This window comes from Poromitra crassiceps, assembly GCF_964638095.1.
Source record: "Poromitra crassiceps genome assembly, chromosome: 7".
NCBI lineage: Eukaryota > Metazoa > Chordata > Actinopteri > Beryciformes > Melamphaidae > Poromitra > Poromitra crassiceps.
In genome coordinates this window covers 230,829-247,127 of record NC_139628.1, presented here as the reverse complement: position 1 = coordinate 247,127, position 16,299 = coordinate 230,829, and the positions used below count along the sequence as shown (strand labels likewise).

General features: G+C 42.4%; 1 protein-coding gene across 1 annotated transcript in view; it reads right to left on the bottom strand.

Annotated features, from left to right (window-relative positions):
- Positions 1 to 16,299, bottom strand: part of LOC310779348 (retinal guanylyl cyclase 2-like) — a gene marked incomplete at both ends in the record, with an annotated part of 126,536 nt that overhangs the window by 90,711 nt on the left and 19,526 nt on the right. The window contains 3 exons of the mRNA XM_083639887.1: positions 1,147 to 1,366; positions 9,639 to 9,788; positions 14,945 to 15,100. Of these exons, the coding sequence (XP_083496013.1) occupies positions 1,147 to 1,366; positions 9,639 to 9,788; positions 14,945 to 15,100 (526 nt within the window). The remainder of the gene's footprint in view (positions 1 to 1,146; positions 1,367 to 9,638; positions 9,789 to 14,944; positions 15,101 to 16,299) is intronic.

Here is a 16,299-nt window from a genome sequence, read left to right as displayed (position 1 = left end):
GCTTGTACCGCTGCAGCCACGGAGGGAGGAGGAAAACACACACGGAGGGAGGAGTTTGAAGGAGAGGGGGGTTTCCTGCTGCTATGGAGGAAATTACTGTTCAAAACTATTGTTTAGATGTCTGACGTCTTACGCCAAAAATAAATGGTTAAAGTGACTGTTCTATCGAATTTCACAAAAAGCCATTTATCTCAGCTTAAATTTTCAGACGCTGAAACCATGCTGTATTCAACTGCTAATGCCTACATAACTACTAACTCTACAAACTAACTCTTTTAGACAGAGAAAGCACACATTCTATTAGTTCTTTTGAGATATTTTGTGTTCTGAAAAATCTTAGCAGAAAATAATCCTCGGCTCTTGAAAGATGAGCCAGAATCCTCAAAAAAAAACCTTGGCAGAAGCTACCTACAGTAAAAAAAAAACTGCTGGCAGTGAATGTGTTAAGTCATGATTGAGTGTCATTGGATGCCTGTGGGCAAGTGGTGACCAGGGGTGCCGGAAGTGGGGGTGCTTGTGGTGTTGCAGCACCCTCTGCTGTTTTGTATTGGAATTGTAATGTCAATTAAAACAATTATATATATATATATATATATATATATATATATATATATATATATATATATATATATATATATATATATGATTAAAATGTGTTTTATATGTTTTATACTGCGATATTTAGGGTGTAGGGGGGGCCCTGGGAGCTTCAGTGCCCAGGGGCCCCTGGGGGTGTTAATCTGGCCTTGAGAATGTCCCAGTTATAACCGTTGGTCTATGAAAACATGCATGCGTGCTGTAACAATGCATGTAACAATTTGCAACAAAGAGCTGATAAGAACTGAAGGGTAATAGCTTGCTCCACTACTGCAGCATAATGACTGAGACATCAGCACTGCTTGTAAATAAAAGCAGAACAGCTTTGCGTCTTGTCTTGTTTAAACTCTTTGTCTGCTATAAAACGGAAATGACCAGAAACAGTATGCTGCCTATACCTCCGTAAAAACAACTAGCCAACAGATATCAAAGCTGACGGGCCTTATGGAAAGACCATGACTCCAACAGGTTAACAGTTATTATCGGTGGGGTTTTGAGCCTGGCGAACACTTAGTTAGCAAACGTAGCTCATGGCTAACTTAGCCTTACCTCCGCTGCAGGCCTGGTCTGGGCTGAACCAACAGAAGCTGGCAGATGGGGGTTTCCCTCCGGGGAAGATGAAGGAACGGCCCAGAGCTCTCAGTCCTCCAACAGCACCATGTGTGTGTGTTGGTGCGAGCGTGTGTGTCGGTACGAGTCTGTCTCCATCACAGTCCAACACCACGTACCTGGCCTGCAAGCCCCGCCCCCTCTGACCGCCAGACAGCATCTAGGAACAAAGAGTGTGTAAACGCCATGAGATGACTCCAAACGAAAGAATGTTTAACTGACACGAGATGACTCGAAACCTAAGAGTGTGTTACTGAGATGAGATCACTCTAAACCAAAGAGTTTAACTCAGTGGTTCTCAAATGGGGGTCCGCGGACCCCCAGGGGTCCGTGGCACTTTGCCAGGGGGTCCGCGTAAAGTTTTCGGGTTAAAAAAAAAAAAAAAAAAAATGCTACATGTTACTTATTCCTTCTCAAACTACTTCCTACATGATGCTAGTCTATCAAAATATCTTGGCTGTCATTGATTGTGTTGCATAGTGGTTTTCTGTACTGTTGACAAATTGTGATATTGTAAGTCGCTTTGGACAAAACAAAAGCGTCTGCTAAATGACGTAATGTAAATGTAATGTAATAAAATATATATATATATTTCTTTTTTTGCAAATTTCATAGTTCAACAAAAACAGTTTATGCTTTAAATCTAAAATGGTTCATGGATTACATTCTAATAACAAACCTATCAAATTAAAAGTCAAGCACGTTACCGTGGAAACAATTAAGCTTAGCCCAAAATCAGAAATCAGAATGAGGGGGTCCCCGGTATATTTTCTATCTTGTAAGGGGTCCTTGGCTGAAAAACATTTGAGAACCTCTGGTTTAACTGACATGAGATATTACCAAACCAAAGAGTGTGTAACTGACATGATATATTACCAAACTAAAGAGTGTGTAACTGACACGAGATATTACCAAACCAAAGAGTGTAAACTGACATGAGATATTACCAAACCAAAGAGTGTGTAACTAACACGTGATATTACCAAACCAAAGGGTACAGTAAATACGATATTTCCGTGGTGCACTGCAAAAAGTCTGTAGCTGACATTTAAGCCACATTTACACTGCTTGGTGTGACCAAAAAAAAAAAAAAAGCTCACAGGGAAAATGGCGGGGAAACACAACTTGTATTCTCAGACCTGTTTCGGGCCTTACTCTGTGGAAATAAACCTGATATGAATGGGATATCTCCCAATGTGACTTTCAACAGACAATCAGATATTCCTTGTCATTGCGGGTCGCATGTAATTGGAAATGCAACGATCTTGTACTTTTCCAGATTTGAATGACGTATACCTTGACACTAGCTCACACAGTGCTGCCTGTACATGTAGCTAGCTAGCTGGCTGGCTAACGAGCCATGACAACAGTCACATAGAAAACATGAATAAAATGTGTCAGATGTGTCGTCTGGAATGTGCTACAGTAGGATATCGATATAGAGAGATTTAGAGGAACAGGAAGGGTATGTTTACACAGAGCAAGAGCAAGGCTTGAGGATGCAATATGTAAACTTCTGTAAGATTATTACAATAAATTATAAAAAAAAATAGTAGACCTATGTCATACACTTTTTGTTGTTGTCTACTTACATTATCTTAAATGTTTTCAACAATGTCCCAACCCAGAGAAATCCTCAATTCTATTCAAAGAATCACATGATCGCACGTAGATGACGTCATCACTTCTTTCCCGAAAACGCTGATAAAAGGAACCAAGGAGAAACGTTCCTACTGAAGGAGGAGCAGGGACACAAAACACCAGCGTACAACTCGCGCTCAGGACCATGGCCGTTTCTCAATAAGCGTTCTTGTGTGTTCTTGCGTTCTTGTGTCCCTGTGAAACGTCATCAGTCGCAGCCCAAGTACTGTTCCAATATAAAGTTCACATTTCACCAACACGCCCACTTTACCGAGGATGCTCTGGTTGGTGACTTGTGTCAACTTGGCAAGGCAGATATCCCAGCATGCATTTCAGCATAAGCAGAGGCAGAACGCAGCAGAGAAGACGCCATAAGCTCCGGGAAGTTTTTTACAATTTAAAGTTTTATTTCATCACTAAATTAATTTCTGATGACATTTGATGCCTACAAGCAGGGTAGTAGGTTTCAATAATTGCCACTTTACGAACATTTATGGTGAAAAATGGCAAAAAGTTCCAGAGCACAATTGGCTGCATCTACATCAGCTGAGCTTGTGACCTAGCAAGTTCATTCTTCCAAGAATGACTAGCAAGAACGTTCTCCCCAAGAACACAAGAACAAGAATGCATTCTTGGTATTGAGAAACGGCCCTTGCTTTCCCCCCCATGTAGGCTAAATTAAGGTTCTCTACAAGTCACACCTTTCAATAATATTTGTGACAAAATCCGTTGCTTGGTTGCGGAAGAACGAAAGATGCTTTTTCCAAGATAGCAAGCGCATGCGGCTAATGCTGCCATCCCACAAAACAATGACAAAGGTCGAAAAACACACAACCTTTGTCATTGTTTTGAGAAAGGTTTCAGGAGAGTTTCAGGAGATAATGATATAAGTGACCATCTGCCAGTGTTTGTTATTTATGATTGTGAATATAAAAGGCTTAAAAAGGAAAATGTAGTAAGACAGAGGAGAATAAGAACGGAGAATACCCTTGAAGTATTGAGATCTGAACTGCTGAGACAGGACTGGAGAAAAGTATATGAAGCAGTGGATGTTGATCCTGCTTATGACTCTTTCTTGGAAACGTTCTTGACCATATATGATAGAAGCTGTCCAATGCAACAAAGCAACCATACATTTAAAAGCTCTGAAAAACCATGGATCACAAAGGGACTACTAAATGCCTGTAAAAAAAAGAACACCTTGTACAAGGAATTTATAAAACACAGAACTAGAGAAAAAGAAACTAAATATAAATTATATAAAAACAAATTAACTGATATCCTTAGAAAATGTAAGAAGGATTATTATAATAGAGTGTTAGAAAATAACAAAGATAATATTAGGGGTACATGGAATATATTAAATTCAATTATTAGAAATAAAAAAACTAGCTCCTACTTCCCAGACCATTTTATAGAAAATGGTAAAACAATCACTAATAAAAAGGATTTGGTGGAAGGCTTCAATAACTTCTTTGTAAATGTGGGGCCCCGACTGGCGATGGAAATAAACCCTCCACAAGGGGGAAGTGTTGAAAAGTTCCATGGAGAGAGGAATCCAGCCACCATCTTTTTGAGAGAGACAAATAGAAATGAAATTATTGATGTGGTCAATAAATTTAAGAATAAAACATCTACGGACTGGAATGGTCTCGACATGACCTTAATAAAGCAAGTAATTGATACTATCGTAGACCCCTTAACATACATCAGTAATCTGTCATTCAACTTGGGCTGCTTTCCTAGCAAAATGAAAACTGCCAAAGTGACACCAGTATATAAAGCAGGAGAAAAAAATATTTTTACTAACTATAGGCCAATCTCATTACTCTCCCAGTTTTCTAAAATTCTGGAGAAACTCTTCGTTGCACGGTTGGACAGCTTCATTGAAAAATATGAATTGCTTACAGACAGTCAGTATGGCTTTAGAACAAACAGGTCAACTGCCATGGCTCTAACGGACTTAGTGGAAGAGTTAACAAGTACAATTGACAATAAGAAATATGCAGTGGGTGTTTTCATTGATCTGAAGAAAGCGTTTGACACAATAAATCATGATATTCTAATACAAAAACTAGAGAGGTATGGGATCAGAGGGGTGGGGCTAAATTGGCTAAAAAGTTACATTGAAAACAGAAAACAGTTTGTGCAGGTGGGCATTACAACATCTTCCCCCTTAGAGATTACTTGCGGTGTACCACAAGGGTCGATTTTAGGACCAAAACTGTTTATACTGTACATTAATGATATATGCAATGTTTCAAAAATATTGAAATATGTAATTTTTGCTGATGACACAAATATATTCTGTGTAGGTGAAAATCTTCAGCAGCTGTTAGAGGCTGTCACAGTAGAATTGGGGGAGCTAAAGTTGTGGTTTGATGCAAATAAACTATCATTAAACACAAAAAAAAACTAAATTTATGATCTTTGGCAAAACTAATAAACATCTGAATATTCCCGTAGAATTAATGATTGACAGTGTTAAACTAGAAAGAGTACATGAGAACACATTTTTAGGAGTAATAATCGACCACAACTTTAGCTGGAAACCACATATCAGATATATCAGGTCCAAGTTAGCAAGCACTGTGGGGATTCTATGCAAAACAAGGCACTTTTTGAACATCAATTCATTGCAAACACTGTACTGTACACTCTTCTTACCATACTTGAATTATTGTGTTGAAGTATGGGGAAACACCTATAGAAGCAACTTACAGACAATATGCAACATGCAAAAGAGAGCAATAAGGATAGTGAATAAGGTAGGTTATCATGAACACACAAATGTACTGTTTCATAAATCAAAGACGCTGAAGTTTTGGGATCTGGTGGAGTTCAAAACCGCCCAAACTCTGTATAAAGCGCGACATAATTTACTTCCTGGTAATATACAAAAACAGTTCAGTGATAGAGAAGGTGGTTATGAGCTGAGAGGGAGATTGAATTTCAAACAACCAATTGTTCATAGCACTCTGAAGAGCATGTGCGTATCTGTCTGTGGTGTGAAACTGTGGAATAAATTACCTGACGAGATCAAAGAAAGTAAAAATCTTATGCAATTCAAAAAAAAGTACAGAAACATTATTCTGGAGAAGTATAGATGTGATGGTACATAATCAGGACTTATGGGTCACTTGTATTTTCTGTAGTATGTTTGATATTAGCTATGTATGTGTAATTATATCTATATGTGGTAGGTAGCCTATGTGTGTATAGGCATGTATGAATAATTATGTGCTATTTGTGTGTGTAAATCAATGCATGTATGTATTCATGTGTATGCATATTAGGGCTGTGGCGATTCACTTATCTCCCGATTCGATACTATCACGATTCTTGGGTGCCGATTCGATTTATATTGCGATTCTTAAGTATTGCGATTCTACGATTATTGCGATTCGATATTACGATTTATTGCGATTTTTGTTTATTTTTTTCTTTTCTTTTTTCAGTTTGTTTGCTTTTTTACACTAGATTAGAACATGGGAAAAGTTGAATCATACACTAGAGACTGTATATTATATATCATGAGTAGGGCTGGGCGATATAGTTAAAAACAGGGGCAGACTGGGATCATAATTCAGGCCGGGCATTAGATACCAAGCAGGCCAGGCCGATATGGGCCAACGCGCGTGAAATTTGGGCCGTTTGAAGCCAGATTTGGGCCGTTTGAAGTCCAATTTTACAATGAGATGCACCCACTTTAACCCTGAAGTGTAATTATTACTTCAGACTAACTAATAAGGTAATAAAACCACTAGTAAACCAGTAGGCGGCGCCTGGCCTGCTGTTCAGTGAGTGGCCTGACTGCAAGCACCCAAAAAAAAAAAAAAAAAAAAAAAAAAAAAAAAATTTTTTTTTTTTTGCGATTATCGATTCTGGAATAAAAGATCGATCCAAAAAATCGTGACATTAAAAATCGCGATACTTAGGTGAATCGATTTTTTCCCCCACCCCTAATGCATATGTACTGCATATGTTTACATATAACGTATAGGAAGAAGGGTAAGGGCATTTAATAAGCTAGCTAGCTTCAGCCCTAAAACCCTTTCGGTCAGCCTTATGTATAGAGTGACCCCTAGCAATTTAATATCAATTATTTAATATCAATTAAATATCAAATTCTGGATTGACCACCTAACAACATTTCAGCTAACAACTAAGAACATTCTATAAGTAAAGGTGAATGCCTCTAGGGCAGTCATTCTCAACCTATGGTACGCGTACCACCGGTGGTACTTGCGCCCCCTGCTGGTGGTACTTGGGAGGGATCCCTGAAATCTCAATGTTTTTTATGTGAAATAAACCCAACTTTAAAACATGTCGCCTACAGTAATACTATCAAAATACTAGGCTACTATTAATGAAAATAAGCTTGAGAATTTAAATGGGCATTAAAATAACTTCCACATTGTTGTTTTTTAGATTTAGGAACAAAATAAAAATAAAAATCTGACGGACACTACCTGTTGCGCATACACAATTAGCTGCTAACGTTACAAGCAAGAAGCTATTGATTACAAGAAAGCAGGCATGTTGCAAAATTGGCTGAAAACAAACTGGAAAGAGACGTGTGGAGGAGTCCCGCAGCAATTAATTTCAACAAGTGAACGAGGAGGACAGGTCAGTGAAACGAGCACAAGCCAGAAGCGCAAGAGCGGTTTGCTCTGCCTTCCAGTGATAACGCTAATAGCGCTAGCAGCGCTGAACCGATTGCCACTATGCTGCTAGTGGCTCCGTCAGCAGCGCAAGTGGGGAATCCACAAACAAACGACGCAAACAGTGCGCAAATACAACTCCAGTTACATACGGTTAGGATTCAGCTGCCCAGGCAACAGTGCGGGCTGAGCAGGAGTGTTTAATAGAGTTGTCTTGTGACGAAACACTGAAGCCTGCTTTCAGAAAGTTGTTGGACTTTTGGATAAAGCAACACAGAGAATACCCTGGCCTGTCTGACGAAGCTGTGTGCTTTCTCCTTCCTATTGCGAACATATCTGTGCGAGAAAGTATTCTGTTCACTTGCTGCCATCAAAACCAAATACAGAAGCAGGCTGGAATAAATCAATCAATCAATCAATCAATCAATCAATCCAAATTAACAGGCACAGGCACAACCGTCACATTGGGCTTATGTGAGTTGTCAATGGACATGAACATGGTCTGTATGTGTTTGAATGTTTGAAGTACAATTGTTTGCTGTGTGTGTGTGTGTGTGTGTGTGTGTGTGTGTGTGTGTGTGTGTGACTGAGAGAGTGTGATTTTACATTTGTACAAGTACATTTGCTGAAATAAAGTTCTCGAATTTTCTCACTTGCTGTGTGAGAATGATAAGGTTATGTTCTCATTTACTGAGGTGCTTTTTATGAGAATTGTGTGGAAGAGTTTGCTAGTTCTAGTGCTACCCCTTTGTACATTGTGGCTGTGGCTGACAAAAGTTAACAATAATAATGTTATTAGGAATAAATGTGCCTCCTGCGTAAACTGTGCAGCTGAATAGACTGTATTTGAACGTCGGTCATATGGTGGTACTTGGAGAGCCAACTAATTTCTCAGGTGGTACTTGGTGTAAAAAGGTTGAGAACCACTGCTCTAGGGCAATATTTTCCATAATATTACAATATAACAACACAACAGAGACCGAGTCAACTCTGACCTGCCCCGGATGGGCTTACAGTGTTTATGTTCTTCTTCTGTGGTTTATCTTCTTCTTCTGTTACCAAACAGAAGCGCTTCTCACTGCTTCTTCTAAAGCACATCCGGGGCAGGTCAGAGTTGACTCGGTCTCTGTTGTGTTGTTGTTAGCTTAGCAACCTGGCATATAGATATGATCTGATTTCAAGATTATGGACGATTCAATTCAATTGCCGCTCGAGTGGAATAAGGCCACATATCGATTACAAACAGCAGCGGGAGATAAAGCAGCTGGCCCCGTTTGCGCCCGTTATAGCCTGTTTGAGGATACTATTCCTAGCTCAATATCTTCTGTAGGCATCCGAATGAAACCAAAGTTATTTGGGTGAGTAAAACATAATAGTTTAAGCTGGAAATAAGGACCGTGGTGTAAAAAAACGAATTTCTCCTTTAAGCTCAATTTATGCTTTGTCTGTCGACACTTTTGAAACGGTCGCCGACATAAATGAGGACTTGAGTCGACACTTTCAAGTGTCGGCGAGCAGTGTCTGCTACCTAGTGAAATTTCTAGTGTCGCTGACTACGTCATATAGTGTCGCGCATGTCTGATTGGCTATATAGACGGCACGCGCTTGACTTCCTTGTTTTGGTTTTCGCTCGATTGAAATGAATGAACGTGTCCCCGCTATTTTTATCAGCCTGTCCTTGATGTATGACTTCGTGAAAATCACAAAGAACATCGTGACCAATTTCCCAGAGAGAGAGGAGGTGAGTTGTGTGGTTGTGTGTCGTTTATATGTGGCTGCAGCCAAGTACGTTACATCTAGCCTCCGAGGTGGTTTCACTGTGCATTCCATTCCCTCTCTTGCCTTGGCTGTCTGCACTTATAGCGTTCGAGTGTCACATGACCGTTGAACCGAGGCAAACATTCACTGAAGTATAAATGCAACACCATGAGCGACACTTTCTTTTTCGTCTGCGACCATGTGCTGAGCGACACTTTCTAATAAGTATAAATTAAGCTTTATTGTGGTCACTCTACTAGGAATTCAAGATAGCTGAAATGTGTTGTTGACAGACCGCTTGGCGAACAGCAGAAAGACAAGAGCATTATCCCCTCTGAAAAACATTTCGTTTAAATGTATGTGGCTGACCTGGTTGAAGCCACGGAACTCAAAGCCTCCTTCTGATTGGACCAGCTGATCACCTGTAACCCAGCGCCCGCCCCCTGCCTGGCGACGCTCCTCCACCGCCTTGGCAACAAAGTACACCATGTTAAAGATGGTTCCAAAGAGAGGAGAGACCTGCAACAAAATAATAAAGTACACCATGTTAAAGATGGTTCCAAAGAGAGGAGAGACGTGCAACAAGATAACAAAGTACACCATGTTAAAGATGGTTCCAAAGAGAGGAGAGACCTGCAACAAAATAATAAAGTACACCATGTTAAAGATGGTTCCAAAGAGAGGAGAGACCTGCAACAAGATAATAAAGTACACCATGTTAACTCATTGAGTGCCAGCCACTTTTGGAGAATGGAAGCTCCCAGTGCCAGAGTTTCAGAGCGTTTTCAGTGATTTCTCGAGGCCCACAGAATATTGTGTGATATTACTATGTAAACACCGAACACGCACAAAGAACGAGGAGAGTCTCTTCTATCATCTGCAAAAAAAAGTTTATTGATCCCATTTTCCGTTCTTTAGTTATGAGCCGGAGAAGATAGGCTGTTTTGAGCAAAAAGACAGGTTTCAAATTATAAGCTGAGATATTCAGCCTTTTGTGAAATGCAGCATTTCAAGCACATTCACTGACGCTAGCTAATATTTTCTGATGTAGTGACGTGGTGTAGTTCTGTGGAGCCTGCGTGCCCCACCCCCCTCTCCCCGCCTCAGCTGCAAACTCCTCCCCACACGCACCCAGTCTATTTTCGGAGCCTCCGTTTTTGCGCCGGGCGGCTCCCGGGCAACCTATCCCCTGCAGGGATAGGTTTGGCCCTTCGGCGTCGGGTGCTGCCTTTCTGGCGGGTAATCGTGTGGAGAAACTATATGCAGACAGACAGACAGAGGCAGAGGAGCTCAGTTGTGTGCGCGGATTGACTGATGTTCGCAGCCCGACGTCAGCTGCAGACAGAGCAATCTATATGGCTCTGGCTGCAGCATGCATCGGCTTCTCTTTGATCACGGCTTTTTGCTGCAGTTTTCCGGACCTTTCTATAATCTGGAGAGCACTGTCGCCACCTAATGAGTCCGTAAAATAGGTTATACACCTTCAATAGCTCCCATATTTGTACAGGAGATGCCTGATGCTTTGATCCACGTCCCACCGTCAAAAAACGCAATTGACGAACATACTCGTCCTTGGCACTCTACGTTACTAAACGAAATGACGAACATACTCGTCCATGGCACTCAATGAGTTAAAGATGGTTCCAAAGAGAGGAGAGACCTGCAACAAGATAACAAAGTACACCATGTTCGTCTTTGGTTGCAAGCCGAAAGAGGAAATCATTAAAAATGCCCGACTTTGCAGTGCTCATTTCATATCAGGTAAGCTGTAGCTGTAGGCTGCTAACAGCCACATCGCTCGGTTAGTTAACAGCCAAGTAACTTTAAATAATGTAATTATTGAGTTGAACTGATTGGAAGGAGGACATCATTAAAAATGCCCGACTTTGCAGTGCTTATTTCATATCAGGTAAGCTGCCTGTAGCTGTAGGCTGCTAACAGCCACATCGCATCGCTCGGTTAGTTAACAAGTAACGTTACATAATGTCATTATTGAGTTGTGTGCATTATCAACATAACAATATATCTTTGCAAGTTACAGAATAACTATCTACGCTATGTTTTGCTGGCCACTCTAGGCTTGGCCATTACTTGTCTTTTATCCATTGACACAGCGCCAGTGCGTATGGGTCTGTAAGACGTATCCCATTAACCAACGTTAATTTCGATGCATAACATTGCTTATCACTAGGTGATAAGCTGTTGTAGTAAGCTGAGAACTGCATTTTAAAACTAAAATAGCTCGGCCTTTAACACCATAGTGCCATCCAGGCTCATCACAAAGCTCCGAGGCCTGCACGTCAGCACCTCCCTGTGCAGCTGGATCCTGGACTTTTTGTCTAATAGACCACAGGCAGTGCGGATTGGTGATGTCACCTCCTCCACACTGTCACTCAGCACTGGTGCCACCCAGGGGTGTGCTCAGCCCTTTACTGTACTCCCTATTCACCCATGACTGTACGGCCACTCACAGCTCCAATACAGTCATAAACTTTGCTGACGACACCACCATCATTGGCCGTATTACCAACGGAGATGAGTCGGCCTACAGAGCAGAGGTGAGAACCATGACATCGTGGGGTCAAGACAATAACCTCCTGCTCAATTTGAGCAAAACTAAGGAGTTGGTCATTGACTTCAGGAGAGACCAGGGGGAGGGGCACGCCCCCATTTACATCGAGGAAGCGGTGGTGGAAAGGGTCAGCCACTTCAGATTTCTGGGCATCAACGTCAGCCAGGATCTGAGCTGGTCACATTATACAGGTGTGGTGGTGAAGGCAGCAAGACAGCGGCTCTTCTTCCTCCGTCGACTGAGGAGGTTCGGTTTGGACTCCAGGGTACTCACCAACTTTTATAAATGCACCATCGAGAGTATCCTGACTGGCGGCATCATGGCCTGGTATGGCAACTGCACCGCCCTTGACCGTAAAGCTCTGCAGAGGGTGGTCAAGTCAGCCCCACGCATCACCAGGTCTGAGCTGCCAGCCATCCAGGACATCTACAGCCAGCGTTGCAGGAGGAAGGCCAAGAGGATCCTTTCTGACCCCAGCCACCCAAGCCACGGACTGTTCACGCTCCTGCCGTCTGGCAGACGCTACAGGAGCATACGGACCCGAACCAATAGGTTCAGAGACAGCCTGTATCCCCAAGCCATCAGGATGCTCAACTCGGCCTCTAAATAGTGTCTGCCCCCCCCCCCTCTCAGCACACACCTTTTGAACTGTTGTCTGCCCCCCCCCTCCCCCCAGCCATCGGGCTGTTGAACTGTTGACTGCCCCCCCCCCCCCCAGCCATTGGGCTGTTAAGCTGCTGTCCCCCCCCCATTCCGTATTCACTATTGCACTATAGCACTATAGCACTATAGCTCACTTAATTTTTTTGCGTAAACTCTCTGTCGTTGTGAATTGCTGTGAAATTGGGCTTCTTGTTTTTTTACTTACTTCTAAGTATGTTTTTATCTTTATACCTCTTTTAATCTTTTAATACGTTTTTACAGTGAAGTTGATATGAGTGCTGAGTATAAGATTTTCATTGCAGGTGACAGATGTTTGCACTGTTGCCGGTATATGACAATAAACTTGAACTTGAACTTGAACTTGAACTAAAATCTAACTGTGTGTCGCAGATGGGCACAGAGCAGTCCTGACAGCGGCGGCTTTTGCACAGCTCTGTGTCTGTCAATGACGGCTTTTTAGCTTGAATGTTGACAGCTGTATACAGTATATGAAGTCCTTTAAAGGCATCGCGATCTGACCTTCGGTTTCCCAGAAAATGTCAACATTTCTCAGATTGGATAGTGGGAGGTCGACGCCAATTTTTATCCAATCAGAGAAATGTTGACACTTTCTGGGAAAGGGAAGGTCAGATGGCGATGCTTTTAAATGACCATATGTATTTTTTCACCCCAAATCCAACGCCACCACCCCTTAGTCTCTAAGAGTTACGGTTGCAGAGATAGGTCCGCCCTGCATGCAGGACTACAGGAGACATGGCTCATTTCCACCAGACAGATATGGCTCATTTGTTGCACAGTACAGCTCTACTCGACCTGGTCTACTTGATATAGACTCTGTTTCCATAGCAAGTTTACTCGCCTCCGCCCACACCTGGTCGTCATAGCAACCGCATATCTGTCCTCCGCCCATAGCTGAGGTAGGCTATAACGTATAATGTTAAAATTAAATCCATACACGGAACTTTTAAACTGGTCATGAAATACTGGTGCCTGTAAATTACCTACATGGGCAAATGTGAGAATCGGCCAGGAGAATGGATATCACTTTGTTGTTACTCAAACTCACATGCATGCACTGCGCGGGGGACGGGAGTTGTGCTACGGGCAGAAGGGAAGCCTCTACCCTGGCGGCAACTCACCAGGCAAGACCGCGTCTTCACTAAACCCCCGCCTCCGGCTGTCCACGTTTTTGATCGGTGGAATGAGACAAAAAAGCGAGACGAGCTGGGCGGGGCCGCGCTGATACCAGCGGTGGAAATGGGCCAATAGAGTACAGTGGGGGGTTGGGAGTTACAAGTTACTGACCAAACACTTCATTTCAGTGATTGCTGTCAGAATATAGACCAATTTAACACTTATTTTAATACTTAATTTTATAGCTGAATGCAGCTTTAAAGATGGTTCCAAAGAGAGACCTGTAACAAAGTAACCATGTACAACATGTTAAAGATGGTTCCAAAGAGATGAGAGACCTCTAACAAAGTAACAAAGTACACCATTTAAAGATGGTTCCAAATAGAGGAGAGACCTGCAACAAAATAATAAAGTACACTTAAAGATGGTTCCAAAGAGAGGAGAGACCCGCAACAAAATAATAAGGTACACCATGTTAAAGATGGTTCCAAAGAGAGGAGAGACCTGCAACAAAATAATAAAGTACACCATTTAAAGATGGTTCCAAACAGAGGAGAGACCTCCAGAAAAGTAAAAAAGTACACCACGTTAAACATGGTTCCAAAGAGAGGAGAGACCTGCAACAAGTACACCATGTTAAAGATGGTTCCAAAGGGAGACCTGTAACAAAGTACACCATGTTAAAGATGGTTCCAAAGAGAGGGGAGACCTGTAACAAAGTAACAAAGTACACCATGTTAAAGATGGTTCCAAATAGAGGAGAGACCTCTAACAAAGTAACAAAGTACACCATGTTAAAGATGGTTCCAAAGGGAGACCTGCAACAAAGTACACCATGTTGAAGAGGGTTCCAAAGAGAGGATAGGCCTGCAAGGCTGTAACAAAGTAACACAGTACACCGTGTTAAAGATGGTTCCAAAGAGAGGGGAGACCTGTAACAAAGTACACCATGTTAAAGATGGTTCCAAAGAGTGGAGAGACTTGTGGAAACATCAAACACAAACAATGTCACATTGTATTATTTATGCTGTCTTTAGCATTTTTTGCTGTGTGTGTGTGTGTGTGTGTGTGTGTGTGTGTGTGTGTGTGTGTGTGTGTGTGCGCGTGCGTGCGTGCGTGCGTGCGTGCGTGCGTGCGTGCCTGCGTGCCTGCGTGTGTGCGTGCGTGCGCGCGTGCATGTGCGTGTGTCAGAGATAGTGACTTGCGACTTGGACTGTATTTATTTATTTGCACATTAACATCATTAAGGAAATGTCTACTAATGATATTTGACTTGGACTTGTGAGCATCTCTTGTATGTGTGTACCTCAGTTGCAGCTACAGCTGAGCGAATCTCCCTGTTGAGTTGAGCTTGGCGGAATGCCTCGTAGAAGCTCTGGTCTGACTCCATGGTAACAGTCAACACAGAACTGTAGGCGTGGCGAAGCCGCGTGTTATTGGTCAGCTGAGGGAACACTGTGTCCTGATTGGACAGACAGAAGGGAGAAGCTCATTAGGAAACCAAACAGCTGAATTAGCCAATGACCTGCAAGCTTTCGTTCTAGTCCTGTTTCAACACCTGATTCAATTAAGGGCCAAACATTCTCATTATACCTTGTGTGTTGAATTGGGAAGTTACCTCTAAAATTAATATATTAAATTGAAGTTGATTAGGTCCAAAGTGCTGCACCCTGGACAGAGACAGCAGCTTCCAGTCATCTATGATGTACAGTATTACAAATAGTATTGATAATACATACATCCAAGGCCAAGACTGTTACGGTGTGACAACACCAAACACAAAGCGAATTTTTCGCACGACACAATCAGCGGCACTTATCAGCTAGTCCAACTTCCTCATTGACTTTTCTCCAAGCCCTCTCCTTTTTGTTAGCGCTCTTTATGCCAGGAGATGTGTCATACAGCTCCAGCAGCCCACCCGAGTTAGCACAAACATTAGCCCTATAATTAGCACAACCTAGCACACCTGGCTTTGCTGACAGCTTCATGGCACATTATTTGTCTGGCTTGCTAGCAATTTAGATTACATTTTACTTCAATCATTAAGTCATGAGCTTCCCAATTGAAATGTAAGCTTTAGGAATGTCCCCTGATGAACATAGTCTTGACTTAGTTCCATGTAGTTTGAACAAATAGAATTTGAGTAAATGGAGTATTCCTGCTTAGAGTGAGGTTTAGGGTTAGATTCGTCTCGCAGTGCCAGCCGTAGGTGATATCTACATAACGTCTGGAGCACAAGTCTCAAAACGCCCGCCCCCAAGCCAAAAAAAAGGATCCGTGACAGATATGAATTGACCAACCAGGGACCACGTGGGCGGTGCATTCGGAATGTGTGTTTCAGCTAAATCGACTCCGGCACAACTGCAACAAACACGTCCTTGAGGGCATCTATGCCGCGGACTTGGCACACTTTCTGTAACGCAGCAATTCAATTATCTTGCCCACTCATTCTTCCTGCAAGACAGCCTATCGCTACTTTTTGGTCGCTCCTTTTATCACTTCTCTCTTCATGGTGTTCCCGAACGTGTTTCCTTGCCGGACTGTAAACGTAACTACCATCCCGGGGGAATCTGCGGTGCTGCGTCTATGTGCCGACAGGCCGCAGTGCCGACAGGCTGCAATGCCGATAGCCCACAAGCAGAACCAGCTGAGCGAGGCGTG